The 18,829-nt window shown below is 42.6% G+C and overlaps 1 protein-coding gene and 1 non-coding gene across 5 annotated transcripts in view; both read left to right on the forward strand.

The window, feature by feature from the left end:
* Positions 1–2,188: 2,188 nt before the first annotated feature.
* Positions 2,189–18,829, forward strand: part of UQCC1 (ubiquinol-cytochrome c reductase complex assembly factor 1) — a 55,667-nt gene continuing 39,026 nt past the window's right edge. Inside the window, exons 1-5 of one of the 4 annotated variants that reach the window (XM_068912709.1) lie at positions 2,189–2,319; positions 3,839–3,943; positions 5,915–6,019; positions 10,561–10,668; positions 13,679–13,751. In XM_068912709.1, coding sequence (XP_068768810.1) covers positions 2,296–2,319; positions 3,839–3,943; positions 5,915–6,019; positions 10,561–10,668; positions 13,679–13,751 — 415 coding nt within the window. In that variant the 5' untranslated portion in view covers positions 2,189–2,295. Of the gene's footprint in view, positions 2,320–2,395; positions 2,722–3,838; positions 3,944–5,914; positions 6,020–10,560; positions 10,669–13,678; positions 13,752–18,829 lie in introns of those variants that run through there. The other 3 variants (XM_068912710.1, XM_009679271.2, XM_009679270.2) reach the window with 3 other exon arrangements.
* Positions 11,188–11,293, forward strand: LOC138061568 (U6 spliceosomal RNA). The gene has a single exon (XR_011135405.1). It is a non-coding gene; the product is annotated as a U6 spliceosomal RNA (small nuclear RNA).

Here is an 18,829-nt window from a genome sequence, read left to right on the forward strand (position 1 = left end):
CTTCAATTAACTCCCCTAAAATGCTTTCCCTCAGCCCATGTTTTGTGGCCCCTTATCTCCTCCCTCTAATAACTGCTCCCTCTAGCTGACTGCAATGACTTCAGCCAGCTGCCTGGCCTTTAAGTAGAAAGATGACAGGGTTGAGGCTGAAACACAAGGTCCCTTCAAAATGGATTACCATCTTCCTTTGGGGTTCTTCTTCCCTGTTCAGTCACCTAGTTGCGAGCATTCCTATCACCATTGTTAATGGCCCTGGATGAAAAAACATCAGCAGTTAGATGGGAACTTAGCTGCCCTGCCTGTGGGACCTCCTGTTGTCCCTGGTTAAATAAAAATGCTTGCCCAGGAACAATTCTACAAGGAAGATTCATTTTGACTAAGGTAAGACACAGGCAGTCACGGAGCTCCCCACTGAGCAGAACCATAAAGACTGTGTAAGTAAGGGGGAGTAAGTTGCCAGTGCTCTGAGGAAATTCCTTTAGAGCTGAATTTGAAACTCAATGGACTGACATAGGAAGGACTTAGCTGCTACACTGAGAATGAAATAACAGAGTGAGGCAGAAGAGTCTCACCTGAGACATTAATTTTCTGCCCTTGAAATGTGCTGAAATCCTCCTCTGCATCATTAGGTAAGACATCAGGAACTGGTATAATCGGTGCAATTATTAGATACAGCTCTTGAGTTAGATAGGGAGAACAAACACTCACTAAGGTATATTGACTACTGCACAACACTGAGACTCCTCTGCTACGGACAGAGTCTTTTCTCTGTAGTTACATAGAGTAGCGTAGGGATTCTCGAGCTGAATTGCTTTCAACAACTCTAGCTTATTAATGGTGATGAGGCCTCAGAAACATGTATGCATTCTCCCCTATTGCCCTCTCACCAAAAAAAAAAAAAAAAAAAAGGCTGTTAAAAACATTGTTTAATATTGCTTGGAGCCTAATACATGCAGGACAGCTAAGCAAATAGAAAGAAACAGAGCTAGCTTTAACCTTCCTCCCTAGACTAGCTATGGGCACAGGAACCAAAAGAAATGTAGCACATCGCTGACAGAGATCTTCAGTTTCCTGTGTATAACATCCAACACAATTTCTGAGCAACTTGTTCACTAAACGCATTGTCAGATACAGTTCAAGTTATTTTGGGAGAGAGCTGCAGTGAGTCAGAACATCTCAAAAAACCCTAACTGTACATACAGGAATCTGGGATGCCTGTAAAGAAGGAAGGCCAAGTAGGTGATTCCATTGGCCCCATGAGATCTGACATTTAAGAACATATGAAAGAATTCTAAGGACTACTGTGGAGTTTCAGGACCATTAAAGCAGCTGCTACTGCTCTCTTGAGAAGCTGACATCCCAATAAATATGCTGGGAAAGAGGGGAGTAGAATATTATAGTTCCCCAAGCCCTTTAAGACAGCACTGCTGCTGTAAAGAGCAGCCTCACTCTTCCCCAGCTGCTCTTGCCCACATCTGCACCAGCCTCCCTCTTACCAGTAGTAACATTTGTGAGGTGATGTGGATGTGATCCAGACTAAAACTAACCTGGCAAAACAAACCAGCTCATTTTGACCTCTGTCAGGTTGCTGATCTGATTCACTCTGCAGCCTCATGAAAGCTGGTGCCAGTAGAAGAAAGAGGTGGGGAACACACAGTGGGAGCAGGCAGGACCATTCCTGCCTGCAAAGTCCTGGCTCTGGGGCCTATGGGACACTGGCATATAGGGCTTTATCCTGTTTTCTTGCTACCACCGCTATGAAATCTCCGTGCTGGCGCCTGTGTGAGGGTCTCAAGGAAACTGTCTTCTGCTTGGGGCTGCCAGAACAGCCAGCCCAACCTCAGCTAGGGGAAACCCTGCTGCTCTCACGGCCAGCTTCCCATGTCAACCAGCAGGGCTTGACCCTTATGGGTCAAGCTTTCTAGGAGAGAGAACTTACAAGCGGCAAGCACAGATTTGCCACCTTTCCCCCTTCCAAACCAAACCCAAATGCACCGGCACCCCCAGCCTCGGCTAGCCCCCCCCCCCCCATCTCCCGCCTCACAACACCCCCCGGCAGACCGCGGCCCCCACTCCCGCCCGGCTCGCTCCACGCAGCGGCGGCCCTGAGGCGACGGCAGAGCGCGCGCGGCGCCGCCCACCAACGGCCGCTGCCGCAGCCACCCCCCCGCGCGCTCACCCGCCCCCCGCCCCTCTGGCTAACGGCCGCCGCGCGCGCCTCTCGCACCGCGCGTGCGCGGCCCGGAAGGGGCCGAGCCCGGCCCGCCGCGCCGCCGGAAGCGGCGCCCGGGATCCATGGCGGCGCTGGTGAGAGTCGTGGTAAGTGGCGGCGAGAGCTGGGGTTGCCTTCCCCGCCCCCGCAGTGCGCGGCGGCCCCTTCCGCGTGACGGGACGGGGCGGGGCGGCGCAGGCATGGTGGGCGGCGGCGGCGCTGCTGAGGGGACGAGCGGCGTGTGAGGCTGAGCGCGTCCCCGTGGGGGTGGTTCCGGTATCGCCCCTGCGGTGCTGGTCACGGACGTGACAGTCCCACGGGCTCCTGCGGGTCCCTGTCTCCAGCGTGGCCTTTCCCTAGGCAGCGTGATTAAGAAAAAAAATATTAAACGATGCTTATAAAGGAGTTGTGGTTTTCGTAAACGGTAATCGTTTTAACTTTTGACGTCGCTGTGAGAGGTTACTGCACCCGACCGCTTATTCCTGTCCTTCTCAGAGTGCGGCACTCAGGTGGTTCGGGCATTCCCCGTGTCCGTGGCGGATGTCTCTCGTGAAGGGGCGGGAAGGGGAAAGGCGTGAGCTTTTCTTTCGGAGGTTGTACTTACATAACAATTATGTAAGACTTTACTCCTCTGGTTGGGGCTTTGTGTTTGAGAAAATTTGTCTGGGACTTCTCCAGTCACTTTGGACATGGTGTGTATGCTCTGTGGGACGGGGATTCTCTCTCCTTGAGATTCCTTTCTCACTTATGAGGTACTTGATAGCGAAGATCATATAAAGACTCCAGTTTCTGTGTTAAGTGGAACAGGTTGCGCTCCTATGAAGGAATGAGAGTGTATTTATTTCCTATCACTCAGCTGTTTTATTCTTTCTAATGCACTTGTGTCTATCACCTTTTTTGTGTATATGAGCTTTTAACGTCTGTGCAGCAGGATACCACTCTTCAGTAGAACTGAGAAAAGTGAAGTCTGTGACTGGGTTCTGAGATTCTGTCACAATACAAATACTGGGATGCCAGCTGTGCTAGGTGGAGAAATATTTATGAAGGAAGAAGACCTTTAGTCAAAGGGCTGTACCCACTTACAAAATTAATCCTCTTGTTTTTTTTGGAACTGACGTTGTCTCAAGGTGTGGTTTTACCAGCATGGTGAGCCCTACCGGAGAGCTCACTGCAACTGGAATGAGGAGTCCCTGCTCCCTCCTCCCGTTCCTAGTCTTCCTCCCTGCTTGCATCTCTGTACCAGATATCTGGCAAAACGTGGCAGGGGAGTTTGGTGAGGGCTTCTTACAGATCCTCTCAGTCAATGGAATAATGCTTCGTAAACATCTTAACTTATTCTGTGGGTATAAAAATTGTGGTGTAGTTTTATGATGCGTACAGCCCACTATTTTCCGTGATTGTTCTGTTTCTGCCTTCAAACGCTGGTTGCATGCTTTTCTTAAATAAATAAATAAAGGTTTGCCTTCATTTATTTAATCAAAACTTTTGGTTTTTTTTAAATACAAGTTTGGAGTTTAATCGGAACATTGTTGTGTGAGTGAATAAGATCTGCAGAAGGCGGAGGACAGCTAAACTGTTTCTGAGTTATTAGGATGCTCCTCTTCATTGCTAGTCTCTCTGTTCCAGAGCTGCCAGACTGGAGTAACACAATGGATAGCAGCATGCAGTGGATTATTACAGACAACCATGGTCCAAGGCCAATGTAGAAGGATGCTCTATGGTATTTTCCAGGTAGGACGTCAGAGTCCGTGAAAGTGTGTAAAAACTGGAATGTGCTTATATCTGTAAGGAAAAGTCACAATTTTTAAGCAGAGAGGTTTCCAAAAGTTTTGCCTCACCATCTGTGTACTGATGAAATGCCAAGTTTTTGAGAAGGGCATGTAAGCTCCAAATTTTCTTGGTTCACCTGTATTGAGAAAACAATCAAAACTACTTACCAGTGCTGCAGATCCAGAAAGAGGCATCTTGAAGGGCTGAAGAAAGTGTTTTCTCTAAATTAAGTGGAAGGGAATGGTTTCAGTATGTTCTGTGGGACATGGTGAGGCAATTTAGAAGTCTTCTGCTGCTGAAAGGAGGAGTTCTCACTCTTCCTCCTCTCTGTTCCTGCTCTTACCTTGTGCTGGCTCTGGTGTTTGTTAGACCCTTTTGTGAGGTAGTTTAACTCATTGAAATATGAGAAAATTATCTCGAAAAGAAGTGAACATTTTCTATCTTTTTACTGAGGGGAGGAGTAGGGAGCAAGACCTCCTTCTTTTGATCTCAGCTCTTTACCTCATAGTTGCTTTCATTCCAGCTATGTAGTTTTTTAATGGGTAAGAGTGTGAGTTGTCTTTAGTGGATAGAATGACAGAAGTCCTAATTTACGTGTCGTTTTTCTGAAGAAGTCGTTACAAGCTATTTAGTCATGATCCCACTTAATGGCCAGCATTTTAAAGAGCATGTCTCCACAGTACAATAACCTTAGAGTTTCTAATACAGAGATGGTACGTCTGCCTGGCACAGCACAACACTGAATAGTGATGTTACTTCCATTTTAAAGCACTGCTTTACATTGTTACTTCCATTTTATGCTAATATGCATGGTACCAGCTTGTGCCTGTCCTTAATAAATTATCAAAAGGTTGTGTAATAGCAGTTAATAAGCAGGTGAAAAAATGCTTATAAAATGGCAATACATGCAGACTATACGAACGGAGTTAGGGTATGTTGATGTTTTCTTGTTGCATAAAATGAAATCAGAGGAGATTGTTAAACCTCTTTTCTGTTCTCCTGTATATGACAGCTAGTAGAGCCAGCCGTGACACACAAAATTAGAAACTCTGACTTCTAAGCTCTTTGCCTTTGATATCTTTCATCAAATCAGTCCTTTCTGTCCTGGAGAGATTAACTGTAGCCATACAATTAAAGCCCCCGTCCATATTAAGTAGCATACAGTGTTGGGAGTGCTGAAGAAAATGAACATGCGTGAAGTTCATTGGTAAAGTTATAGATTTACTGTGAGCCACCATTTTAGGATTCAGTAAAATCCTAGGAATGAAATGAAACAGCATATTTACCTTGACCATGCCTGACGTTAGTGATGAACAAGTTACTGCTACTCTGGACATGCTGGGAAGGTATGACAGGTGTTTTATTCAGTGTGCCACTTCTTACCTGGGGATCCCACCCACTCTTACTTGATACCTTTCTTTACCACGCAGTTGCACTGTAATACAAATTGTGTGTCACATGGCGGTTATAGTGATACATACCTATTCCTTTGTAACTTGTTGTGCTCGAGTCCTGTCCACAAAGACAATTAGGTGGGCTATAAAGTTGCTCTTAAAATCTCTTTCTCTGCAAGGCCAAGGAAGAAGAATTATTTAGTAAGAGACAAAAAAACATAAGAAGAATTAATTCCTCAGAAAATCAAAGCAGCCTAGCCTGTGGTTTTTGAGAGTGGAGAGGTCTGCCAGTGCATTTCACCTGTACGCTTACAGAGTGCTAGGAAATACGTAATATGGGGCATTACGCTTGACAACCTATTTATTTGTAACAGTTTGACAGTAAGTTTATGCTTTATGTGATACAAAGTTCTGCAGGATTAGAGTGTACTATAATTGTCTTGGAAGCAAATTAAGGGTAATTGGTGTAAAGTTAAGTGTCACTACCAAATGGTCTCTTCACTTTTTTTCTTTTTTTTTCTTTTATCACTTTTATTAGAGACGCAAGACTGGCCGATTCCCACTGTCTACTGAGCGTGTTGGATTGTCTCAAGCCAGTGGAGCCATTACACAGCAAAACAGATCGTTTTACAATACAAATAAGGTTAGAAGAGTTTGTTGTTATCATTGGAGGGCACATTGTGCTAAGTATTATATAGGTACAGGTAACAAAATATTTTTGAAAATGTTTAGGAAGTGATTCAACTTTTGTATAACGTGTTTTCATATAGCATTAACAATAGGTCCGATAATTTGAGAGGTGCTTTGTTCCTTTCCAGAAAATGAAGTGCTAACGTAGGAAAGTCTGGTTGCAGCTGGGTAATTTGTGGGGAGGTTCCCATGACAAGCCCAGTTAGGAAAGAATCTAAGTTAAGGAAAGTAGTAATAAGAGGGGGGGCAGATGGTCCTTTCTTACCTTCAAAGAAGGAAGCACAGAAATTTCCTTTATATATTGGGAGTGACAAGGTGACAACAGTTTTGCTATATGCTAAAGCCTTAAAATTGTCACGCAGGGTATTAATAATGACTAATTCTAGTGTGCAGCTAATAATGAAAGTCTGTTCATCAATACTACTTTGTTAATGTGTGTCTTTTGTCTTGGAATAGAAGTCGTCTGGAGCATGAACCATCTCCATAGGATTTACTTAGTATTTAATCCAAAAGAGTCAACATCTCAAATAACAAATACTATGATCTTGCTGTAGTGATCTCAATGCAAATATAGTGGCAAAATGCAAGAGAAATGGGAGGACAGAGGGAAAATGAGGGAGCGATAAGTAAAATTTACATTAAAAAAACCAATACCACTTTGCTCTCTGCCAAGAGCAGCACGAAGATCTTCAAGGCAGAGGTGAGAAGCTTGTATTTGACATAGTGGAAAAGGACTAGTGGAAGAGTACCAGGGTAGAATGATGAGTCAGGAAACTTCCTGGTTAAGATGGCCTTGGTATATAAGAAACCACGCAGGATTTATGAACAGAGAAAAAGCTGTTTACAGCAGGGCAGATAAGGTTTGAGATAAGTGCTTGAACTGCAGCGTTAATATTTTGAACAGAGAAGAACTTACTCATTTTTGAAATGTGAACTTGACTACTCTTGGTGAGAAAGTGAGTTAGAATTAATGGGGAACTCCAACTGTTTCCTTTTTGTATTTGTTGTTAGAATTAAGAGGATTGACTGCTTTGAGCGCTGAGTTTCAGGTGTTGTGCAGGAAAGTCTGCATGAGGTAGGCCTTTCAGTGTCCTGATCAATTTGTTAATTTGAACAAGTTATAAAACGTATTTTGAATTTTTCAGTATATGTTTTGTAGATCTGATTTTTATACACGCTTGTCTGACTGTTTAATTGCATGTGGCTATAGCTGTAGCATTGGCAGGCTGAACTACATACCTCTGTCTGTACCTTGAACCAAGCACTCACTAATTAAATCCTCTCTGCATCTCCTGAGCTAGTTCAGGCAAACTTCTGAATGAAGTAAGAACCACGGAATTTCTTAGAAAAAGGCTATTTTCTGGTTTAAAAAAAAATTTTTTTTGGGTGATGAACTAACAGAATTTGAATCAAGATAATTTTGATTTTAAGGGTCAACTTCCTCTGCATAATGAAAAACCTGTAATGAGGGAAACTTCATAATGTATTTGTAGACAAGGGCGATGTGCTAGAACTAATCTGTCTAGATTAACTAGGGCCTAACTGTGATTTTAATTAGTGTGGAGAAGATGAGCAAGATAAGCTTGAAGAACAGCGTAATAAAAATTGGTTTAAAACTTCATGTACGTCTCAGTAGACTTACTGGGTCCATCACATATGGCAGAGGGAGAGAAGGTACCTTTGCAGAGGTAATTGTTCTGGATGATAACAGTGGACGTGGTGAGCAGGTTTAGTGGCCAACATTCAAAGCAAGGATCTGAGTATTAAGGAAGATCCTGGGTAGTCTGATGCTCTATCTTACTGGGTGATTGATAGATACCAAAATGGTACTGAGCGTGTTTCTTCCTGTTTACCTAAATACTAGGCATGATGGAGGTCAAGACATTAACAGCCATCCATGGACAGTATGAGAATACAATGTGTTTTCGTGAAATGCTAATGCTGAATATACATGGCAATTACGTCTCAAAGCTGCAATTTTTGTCCCCTTTGCAGTTAATTAAGCATAGCAACTTGTACTGGATATGTGTCTGTATTTTACTATGTCTCTTTTAAAATCATTCATATTACAGGAAAATGAAAGTTTGTCAGTAGCGTTACTTCAAAAATTACTGTACTAGCGCTAGGAAAGTTTTGGAGAATACAGCAAGAATGATCAGGGATGGGAAGAGCCTTCTGTATGTGAAGAGACTAGGTTAGGACTCTTGGAATCTAGAAAGAGGTAACAGATGGGGATATATATGATACTAGCTTATACAATTCCTTAAAAATACTGAACAAAGGGATAGGAAATTATTGTTTCCTGCTTTTTATAGGAAAACGGGGTGCATCCAATGAAATTACAAGGTTCAGGTTTAAAACTGACACGAGGACATTGCTTTTGCATAACTAAACTGTGAAGCTCAAGTGTCACAACTCCATAGGCTGTGGAAGTTAAATGCTTCAAAAACTGATTGGGGTGCTGAAGGTGCATCCATTTGCAGCTGCCAAAAGTGATTGTGTGGATACGCTTTCTAGTGCAGGAATGACTTAAAAGCTGGGCAGGTGCACCCCAGGAGGCTGCTCTCTGTGTGCTATATTTCTTAGTTCTGCATCTCTTCCAAGTATCTGCTGCTGGTCCTTGCTGTAGATGGGATACAGGCCTAAGTGTTTGTTCTGGTAATGTATGACAGTTCTTTTGTTGCTAAATTGCTACACTTCCTACCAAATCTGGTAACTCTAGTGGATTTCTTTTTCTTTTTCTTTTTTTTTTTTTTTTAAATATTTTTGTGTCTTTGGAGAAACCTTTTAGAGTGAAATTCAGTGATCTAAAGTAATTTAGTGCTTCTTTGGGCAGGGAACTTTCTCAATGATAATGGCTTTCAGCTATATTCCTCAAGTATATGTAGGAGATTCACTTGCATTAGATTTTGGTTAGATTAGTTAAAAGTAGAGTAGTTTGTTGATAATATAATGAGTTAAAGTATACAGTCTAAATGTTCTTTAAAATTTGTTAGAACACAAACTATAATTACTGATGGTTGATTGCTAGTGCCAGTGTGTTTTAGGCAGAATACCACATAGATTCTTATCAACCCAATGCTCTTCAAGGTGTGTAGTTAACCTGGAAGAAAACAATTATTTTCTTGTTTGCATCTGATGCAAATAATTGACCTGATAAATACTAAGGGCTAACTATTTTTCTGATCTGGATTTTCCGCAAGTAAGATCTAGATTGACATAAAGCTCCATCAGCTGCAAGGGGAATAAGATTCTGGAGGAGCTTTTCAGTGAGAATGGTGGGTTCATGTAACTTTAGTAGTTTTAAGAAGGAACGATGTATAATTCTAGAATATGGTTTGCCTGTGCAAGTAAGGACTGAACTCAGAATGTGCAAGGGCCAGATAGATTTATTAACTAGGTTTCTGTGATTTGTTTGTTAATTTTGTCTGCAAAAGATTTAATTCCAAATAAAGCTCACACATGTAGAAAGAAAGAACATACCTCATACTTAGAAAAAAAAGGAACTATATTTTGCAAAGCAGGTTTTTGTACAAACTGTTAGAGCTTGAGCTTCCAGTGGGATTCTTACCAAAACTGTTATGTGATGCTTGCATTCAATTGCAGAAAAATGTCAAGTAGAAAGAAAAGTGTATCTTTATTTAGCATTGTGAGACTACTTGAGAAACACTGGGACTAATCCTGGTATTTGCATTTCAAACTGAAGAAGTGGAGATGGCACTGAAGAGCTTGGATCAACACTTTCTTTTTTTCTCCATTTTTTTTTTTTTTTACTCCTTGGATGCCTAATCTTGCCTTTTAATGTTTGATTTTTTAGCTTTAAACTCTAAGTTTGTACATTTGCTAGGAAAAGCTGTAACATTTCTTAGGGAAGCAAAAGTAGTCTAAATTAAATTAAACTTCTGTCCTAATGATGTTTGCTGGATCTTATTCGTTCTACTTAATGTTTGGTACGAACAAAACACAGGAATGCCTACATAATGTCATTGTGGGATCTTCAAATAATTAAATACATGCAATATTACTCATCAAAATATTTATTAGGCTGTTGAGCGGTTGAAATACTTAAATGAAAAGTGCCTGTTTTTCTGCAGGTTGCGATGAAGCTCAACTGCTTTATGGTCCTGAGATAGAAATTACTGAATACCCTGCTATTTTTTATAGCATGCCAAGGTCATACTAGATAACCGTTAAAGATTCTGTGTCTTCAGGCATTTTCATATATAATGTGGAAAGTTATAACGTAGAAAGTAGCCAATGATGTTTTCTGATGTGTGTATTAAAACTGACCTTCCTAATCTGGAGTGGTTAAGTAGGTTTTATAAAGGTATGTTTTGTAGAGAGCATCTAAATAGCTACTTGTTTTGTTTATTGAACTGAGAAAGCAAACCAAAAAAGCTAGTATTTGCAATTAACCTTGTAATTTGTCCAACTAAAATTGCTGAGATAGAAATATATGTGTGTGTTTTTTTTTTTTTTTTTTTTACATTTCAGCATTTTTCTGCAAAAGATTCCTTGCAGCCATCTGAAGAGAAAGTGGGTGCCTTCACAAGGATAATAGAAGCAATGGGCTTCACAGGACCACTGAAATATAGCAAATGGGTAAGGCATTTACTTGGTGATTTTTCTCTTTTGGTTGCTTATTACTTTTAGCATTCTAAAAAAAATCTGTTTTCCCTTATGATAGGGGGAATACTTGTGTGGAACAATCCTATTTATTGCCTAAGTAAATTCTTATTTTGTGATATAGGGAATAGTAATCTAGAGCTTGAACCTGCCTTGATTTATGCATTTCCATCACTGAGTTCCGCAGCCTACGTGTCCATTGTGGGAAGAAGTTCTGCTGCTTTCAGCTGATGCCTATTAATTTCCTATTTAAAAAATTGCTGATTATTCTACCCTTGGAGTGTTTGTTCACGTCCTGCCTTCCGCTCACAATTTTACAGATTCTTATATCCTATAATAGCTGACTTTTTCTGAACTAGAGAGACCTAATCTAACTTGTTTCTGTTACTGAGGCTATTTCATATTTTTCATTTTTGTTGCTCATCTCTGGACCTCTTAGCCTTCTATATTTCTGTGACAGGAGGGGCTGCCAAGCAAACAGTAGCGCGGTATGTTGTGCTCGCTTCGGCAGCACATAGGCTAAAATTGGAACGATAGAGAGAAGATTAGCATGCCCCTGCGCAAGGATGACATGCAAATTCGTGAAGCGTTCCATATTTTTTAGAAGACTGAGAGGTGATCTAATCAATGTGTACAAGTATGTGAAGGGGGGGGGGGTGTCGAAAGGATGAGACCAGACTCTTCTCCGTGGTGCCCAGCAACAGGACAAGAGGCAGCGGGCACCAACTGTGACATAGGAAGTTGCATCTGAGCATGAGGAGAAACTTCTTGACTGTGAGGGTGCCTGATCAGTGGAACAGGTTGCCCAGAGAGGTGGTGGAGTCTCCTTCCCTGGAGATATTCAAAACCCGTCTGGACGGGGTCATGGGCAACGTGCTCTAGATGAGCCTGCTGGAGGAAGGGGAGGTTGGACTAGATGATCTCCGGCAGTCCCTTCCAACCTCAACCGTTCTGTGATTCTGTGATGTTATTGTTGCTGTTAAGAGTCACTTTTCAAGAGTAAGCTGAGCAGGGCCAAGTCACAAATAGATTTTCCTCTTGGGAGTTTTCTAAATAATGCAGTTAGTGACTAAACAAGAGGAGTTCTGTAAGAGACACCTTCAGTTGCTTCTACAGAAGGAAAAAGAGATGGAATTCAGAACTACTTAGCTCTGAGCTAAGGACACAGTATAAAGGAGTCAGTGGGGAAGACTGTAACTAGGAAGGACTGAGCACAACTGCAGAAATTAAAACTCTATAAGGTGTTTTGAAAGATTGCAAGACAGAGTAGATCTTCTCAAAGACTGATCTGACACTATTGCTGATTACATCTTCCCCTGTCAGAAAGTAAATATAAAGGAAAGATAACTTGCACTTAAGAGGGTGAGGTATTTTGATTTAAGTTAGTTGCTTTTAATCGGGTAGTGCTAAGCCTCATGAGAGAGTACTTCTTCTTTCGTGTGTTTGTGTACATATTGTTGTAATAAAGATTCTTGTTAGCTCTAAGTGTTGATTCAGAGTTCTTCATTGCTACGCTCTACTGCCTGCTTTTCGCTGGGGACTTGGGTTTGGAGAGAATTATTTTGTGATTAAGGCCCCAGAGACCTGAGTTTGTTTTTTGGCCTTGCTAGTGCTCTCTGAGATCTTAGGGAATTTTTTTAAATATTTCTCTTTTTTTCCTCATTTTCCTCCCTTTCTGCTTACCTCTTCTTCACACCAACACCTCAATGATTAAATTTCACCAATTTGTTCCCTGTGTTACCTGCCTTATTTAAGGGCTGCATGGCAGGGAATGTTCTTTACAATACGATTTTAATATCGAGTAACGCTTGGTCTGGGGCAATGAGTTTTACTGGAAAGATACTCTACTTGCAAGCCAGACGGTGTTTCCTTTACCATGGAAATCTTCAGAACTCCAATAAGTGATGTAAATTATTTTATTGTAAGGATTTTCTATGTATACTTGATTATTGAGAAAGCTTCTAGGCCTTTGTTTGTGACAGAAAACCTGCAACTATTGAATAAGAAAAACAATGTATTTCCACAGTAGGAGAACAGCTGCAATTTTCTTACCTTCATTTTCGTCAGAGCAGATGTAAATAATGGTACTTTGGTACAACGGTTTGGTACTTTGAAGTGCCATGCTAAAAGCATAGAGTGCGGGCGCTGGGCACGCTGCAGTACAGTGCGCACTAAGATGGTCCCTAGTAGATACCAGTTTAACAAACAAACAAAGAAAACCCCAACAACCATGCTTTCTCTTTCTCATCTGGCCCTCCTCTGGTAGGGCAGTTGGCTCAGGATTTTTCAAGTTTATAAATTCTCTCCTTTGATGTCAGTGGAGGGGAATAGCTGGTAGTTCTTTTTGCTGATCTCTGCTATCAGTTATTGTGCTCTTTGAAACTTCAGCACATGTTTCTTAGTTATAGATGATACTCTGAAGGTCTTTCTGGTGTAATGGCAGACCAAGAAAAAAAATTAGAAGTGCAAAAGCATCTTTTATATTATGTGATTCATCCTTTGGGTTTCCCTTCTAATTTGTGAAACTTAGTTGGTGAATTTTCATTCTTGCAGAAAAAAAAGATTTTTAGGTGATTGGCACGTCACTTTTTTAATGCTTAAAAATTAAATTATACAGGACATTTTGAGCTGTATGCATCAGCAGTTAAAGTTATTGGAGGACACCGGGGATTGTGAATGGATTTCTTTGCAGTCTTTTTAAGGAAAGCCATTGACATTATTTTCATATAAACAGGTATTATATTAAACTTGTTTTGGAAGGGAATTCTAGAAGTCATTTAGTCAGTTTATTGCCTCAAGGCAAGAGCAATTATACTTCTGTCATTCCTGGGAGATATTAATGTGCTCTCAAAAATCTCAAGTGATTGAGATTTTTAGGAGAAGTCTTCTGAGAAGACGACTGTATATGTATGTATTTAACAACAACAGTAGCATTCGGTAGGTTTCATGATGAATACTCTAATTACTGTGTTTTCTCTTTCTCTAGAAAATTAAGGTAGCAGCTCTGCGCATGTACACGTGCTGTGTGGAGAAAACTGACTACGAGGAATTTTTTAACAGTAAGTTACAGATCTGGTAGCATTAAAATTAGGATATATTTCAGATATGTTTATACCAATAAATATGACAGAAGCAAGAGTGGGCAGACCCTAACAGTGCATGGTAAAGCAGAAGCTGATTATACTGCACCGTTCTCTTAAGCTCCAACAGTGGCAAGGGTGCAAGGGCAAACTCTGAAATATGGAATTGTTAAACTTTATCTCTTGCAGTGGAGAACAAGAGCAAATGGGGGATAGGCAGAGGCCAGAATATCCTGGAATGTGAAGAATATTGCCTTTCTTATTGCCAAGGGTAGCAGAGACTGAGAATCCAGGTGTGCATGTTCCCTTTTTCTTGGGGACAGATGGTCTCTGTGTCCTACCCATTCCCATAGTTATGAGAAGGTCCAAAATAACCAGGATGCAGATGCAGTTATATGAGAACCATGCCCCTCCAAAGGCATGCATTTTTTTTTTTTTTAAATGATGTGCAGTCAGCTAGATCTTAGGGTCCTGTTTGTCTCTTCGTCATGTCTATGATAGGATTGGCTAGAACTGGATAGAGAGTATGACTAGAACCAAGACGTACAAGTCCCTCCTCCAAGTATGTAGGAATAATATTGACTTGAATTTGGATGACTGAATTTGGATACTAAATGCCTTATTTGCCTCAGTCTTTACTGGTGAGACTGGCCGTCAGGAATCCCAGGCCCTGGAGACCAGGGAGAAAGTCTGGAGAAAGGAAGATTTTTCCCTTGGTGGCGGAGGAGGATTGAGTTAGGGATCATTTAAGCAAACTGGACATACCGGATACACCCATGAATGCTGAGGGAGCTGTCCCATGTTATTGCTAGGTCACTCTCCATCATCTTGAAAAGGTCCTGGAGAACAGGAGAGGTGCCTAAGGACTGGAAGAAAGCCAGTGCCCCTCTAGTCTTCAAAGAGGGCAAGAAGGGACAACCTAGGGAACTACAGACCAGTCAGCCTCACCTCCATCCCTGGAAAGCTGATGGTGATTAGGAGTAGTCAGCATGGATTCACCAAAAGGAAATCATGCTTGACCAACCTGAGAGCCTTCTCGGATGGAATGACTGGCTGGGTAGATGAGGGCAGAGCAGTGGATGTTGTCTGCCTGGACTTCAGCAAGGCTTTGGACACTGTCTCCCATCACATCCTCCTAGGTAAGCTCAGGAAGTGTGGGCTAGATGAGTGGACGGTGAGGTGGCTTGAGAACTGGCTGGATGGCCGAGCTCAGAGGGTTGTGGTGAATGGCGCAGAGTCAAGTTGGAGGCCTGTGGCTAGTGGTGTCCCCCAGGGGTCAGTCCTGGGTCCAGTCTTGTTCAATGTATTCATCAGTGACCTGGAGGAAGGCACAGAGTGCACCCTCAGCAAGTTAGCTGATGATCCTAAACTGGGGGGAGTGGCTGACACACCACAAGGCTGTGCTGCCATTGAGAGGGAGCTGGAGAGGCTGGAGAGCTGGGCGGAGAGGAACCTCCTGAAGTTCAACCAAGGCAAGTGCAAGGTCCTGCACACAGGGAGGAATAACCCCAGGCACCAGTACAGGCTGGGGGTTGACCTGCTGGAAAGCAACTCTGCCGAGGAGGACCTGGGAGTGCTGGTGGACAACAAGTTAAGCATGAGGCAGCAATGTGGCCTTGTGGCCAAGAAGGCCAAAGGTATCCTGGGGTGCATTAGGCAGAGTGTTGCCAGCAGGTGGAGGGAGGTGATCCTGCGCCTCTCCCTCTCCTCAGCCCTGGGGAGGCCTCCCCTGGAGTAGTGTGTCCAATTGTGGGCTCCCCAGGGCAAGAGAGACATGGCAGTACTGGAGAGAGTCCAGCGGAGGGCTCCAAAGATGATGAGGGGACTGGAGCATGTCTCCTCTGAAGAAAGGCTGCGAGAGCTGGGCCTGTTCAATCTGGAGAAGAGAAGACTGAGAGGCGATCTCATCAATGTGTACAAGTATGTGAAGGGGAGGGTGTCGAGAGGATGGGGCCAGACTCTTCTCCGTGGTGCCCAGCAGCAGGACAAGAGGCAGCGGGCACCAACTGTGACATAGGAAGTTGCATCTGAGCATGAGGAGAAACTTCTTGACTGTGAGGGTGCCTGATCAGTGGAACAGGTTGCCCAGAGAGGTGCTGGAGTCTCCTTCCCTGGAGATATTCAAAACCCGTCTGGACGGGGTTCATGGGCAACGTGCTCTAGATGAGCCTGCTGGAGGAAGGGGAGGTTGGACTAGATGATCTCCGGCAGTCCCTTCCAACCTCAACCATTCTGTGATTCTGTAACTTTTCCATGTTGCTCACAGTTCTTTAGCTGTCAGCCAAAAAATCTGTGGCTTTATTGGTATCATTACATAAACTTCAGTAATGATTTCATTCTTATGTGAATTACTCATTTCCTGTGTCAGTGTGATCCAGCTGGTAGTAAACCCATTGCCTGGGTCTGGCCTGTCACCTGACTTCCTGAGTCACCAAATACTTTCTTATGGCCTTAAAGCGCACTAGCACAGGTGGGAGATGTTGCCACCTCCTCTTGAGAGATTAGCTGAAGGCATATCTTTGTGTTCCTCTAATGTATAGCTTATTGAGGGTGGCTTGGTACATGGTGTTGCTGCTGCAAGGCTTTCCAAAGGTTTCCAGAAGGTTTTCCAAAACTGTGTTGTGGTTTCAGTGGTTGCAGAAGTTGAGAAAACTCTGTAAGCAGTAGGATTCATCGTTAGTAATCAGAAAATTAGGACCTCATTTTTCCTGTACACACACCTCTCTCCAGCTGTGTGCCCTCTCAGACTTTCTCAGCTAAGTTCTCTTCTGTTTGTGAGAACAGAAACCTCAAAGAGAGGTTTTGCTATTTTTAACTGGATTTTACTATCTCTGATTATCAGATTAATTGTAAAAAGATATATAAGTGTTGCTCTAGATGAAAATTTAAAGAAATTTCAGAATGTGACTGAGAAAATGATTTTTTTTTTTTTTTGGTACAGGCTTTTAGGTCCAGTTCTGAGTAAAATAAGTTCCATTATATTCTTGGTATTGTCTTACTATTTTAAAAAGAAAGTTGCCAAAGCTCCACCTCACTTTAAGCATATCACAAACAGCAGGTGGCCTTTCCCTCAGGTTTCTCTGTTCTCTCAAGGAGTGTCCTCATTGCTCCTTTTGTCTTTCCCTCTGCAGCACAAATTATAGCCTGTCCAGCTCTGAATTTACAGCCAGGCAAGTCTATGTTTAGGTTCAGTTGAGAGTGTTGTTACTTAAGGGAACTAAATAGCTTTTTTTGTTGTTGTTGAGATTGACAGAGCGCTTGATGGGGCACCCGTTGGTGTTCTAAGAATGCCTGTGGTTTTGGGGTCTAGGGCTGTGGTTCCAAAAAAAGCGTTGCTCTGATAGAAAAACAGATGCAAAAGGTTTGTGTTACTTCTATCTACTTACAGCTGCAGCTGGTTTTGGGACTGGCTCGAAACCTTAACAGGCCTGTGATTCATGTTAAAAATAGTCCCACTAAAAGACAGACTGGGTGAGGTGGGCAAGAACCTTTAAATTGGTTTTGCCAATTAAGAAGCTTTAGGCTATGGTTCTGCAGGCAGCTGAGTTGAAATAGTGGCCAAAGGGAAAGGGCTCACTGCTCCATCTTCCCTCCTCTGCTCCACATAGGTGCTCTGCCTGTGTCCTGGACTGGATAATTGTCATGTCCTGTAAATTGTTGAGCTCACTGAAGAAAAACTGCCTATTTTTGTGCTAGCTTACTGTTTTGCTGTGTTAGTGAATTAAAGTGGCCGAGAGAAGCATCTGATGGGCAGCAGTGGTGGGCAGTACACACTTAAGAGAAGGGAACAAGACGTGAAACCAAATATCCAGCTTTTAGTTCAAATCACCACATCTTCATCAAACTAGGTCAGCTGGGAGCAGGTTTTTCCTTCCCAAATTGGTCCTTTTTCAAATAAAGATGAACTTAAGCAAGGATCACGGCTTATTCCCGGAGGAGCGATCTGGGGAACTGGTAGGAACAGGAAACAACTACCTCTTAACTTTGTCCCTAGGTGATGCAGCAAGCATAGGTGTGCCTTAGTCTGTTGGTGCAGGTGCTGCATGCTAGTGATAATGAATTGCACTGCTTAGGATCCATAAGAGTAGTAAGGCTCCTGCATGAGATCCAGCTCAGACCTCCCTGAGCCAAAGCTGGCTGTGGGTGGACCTACTAGTATATTTGTGCATTGCTTCCACTAGCACTTCTGGCTCTAGATGCATGGTGTTGAGATATCCAAGTGAACTCTGCCCAGAGTCAGCTCAGGTCTCTGGAGAGCTTATTAGCTTTTTCTCTGTGGTTTATGAAAGTTGTTAACCTACTGAGCTGACCTTGGAAACAGTACATCCACCCATGTGCAAAACTATTTGTGGACTAATTAACCCTGTGTGATCAGGACTTGTTCTTCACAGAGCCATCTTCAGTGTTTCTGGACATGCTTTTGTGATACGGTTAATTTGTGATATGAATAATAACTGAGACTTGACCTTACGGAACTTGGATTGGTATGTGGATGTTGTAAGGTAGTTAGTTCTCGGATACAGGTGGCATAGGGTATAAAGGTTGGATGATGTGTTGTTGAGGATGGGGGGCAATGATGAGAGCTTTTCATACGTCATAGGCTATCATGCTATCTCAGTGCCTCTCTGCTGATGCTTAGTGAACTTATTGAAGGGTTCTCTTTCACAGTATGAGCCCTGTTAGCTGCCCTGCTCTGTATTATGCCTTGGAGCAGCAGTTCACAAAGTATATTTTCATATAACAGCCATGCTCTGCAGATCATGAAGCCTCTGTAGCATACAAAGAAGCTTGAATTGCAGCTCTCTGGTATTATTCTGCTGTTTATTTTATTGTGCCTGCTATTCTGTTCCTTTGTTTTATGATCACCCACAGACAAAACCTTGGGAACTCTGTTTTAGAGCTTACATCCCAAATGTCTATATTGTGCTGCTTACAAGAAAAGGAGAGACATTTTTGAAGACTTCAGCTGTTATCTGTAAAAAGGAGGAGAGCAGAGAAGTAGCAGAGGGAATAGCAACGTTATTGGTGGCAGACCTTCTGTGCAGAAAGCTTGTGGG

Source organism: Struthio camelus, chromosome 18, assembly GCF_040807025.1.
Source record: "Struthio camelus isolate bStrCam1 chromosome 18, bStrCam1.hap1, whole genome shotgun sequence".
Lineage (NCBI taxonomy): Eukaryota > Metazoa > Chordata > Aves > Struthioniformes > Struthionidae > Struthio > Struthio camelus.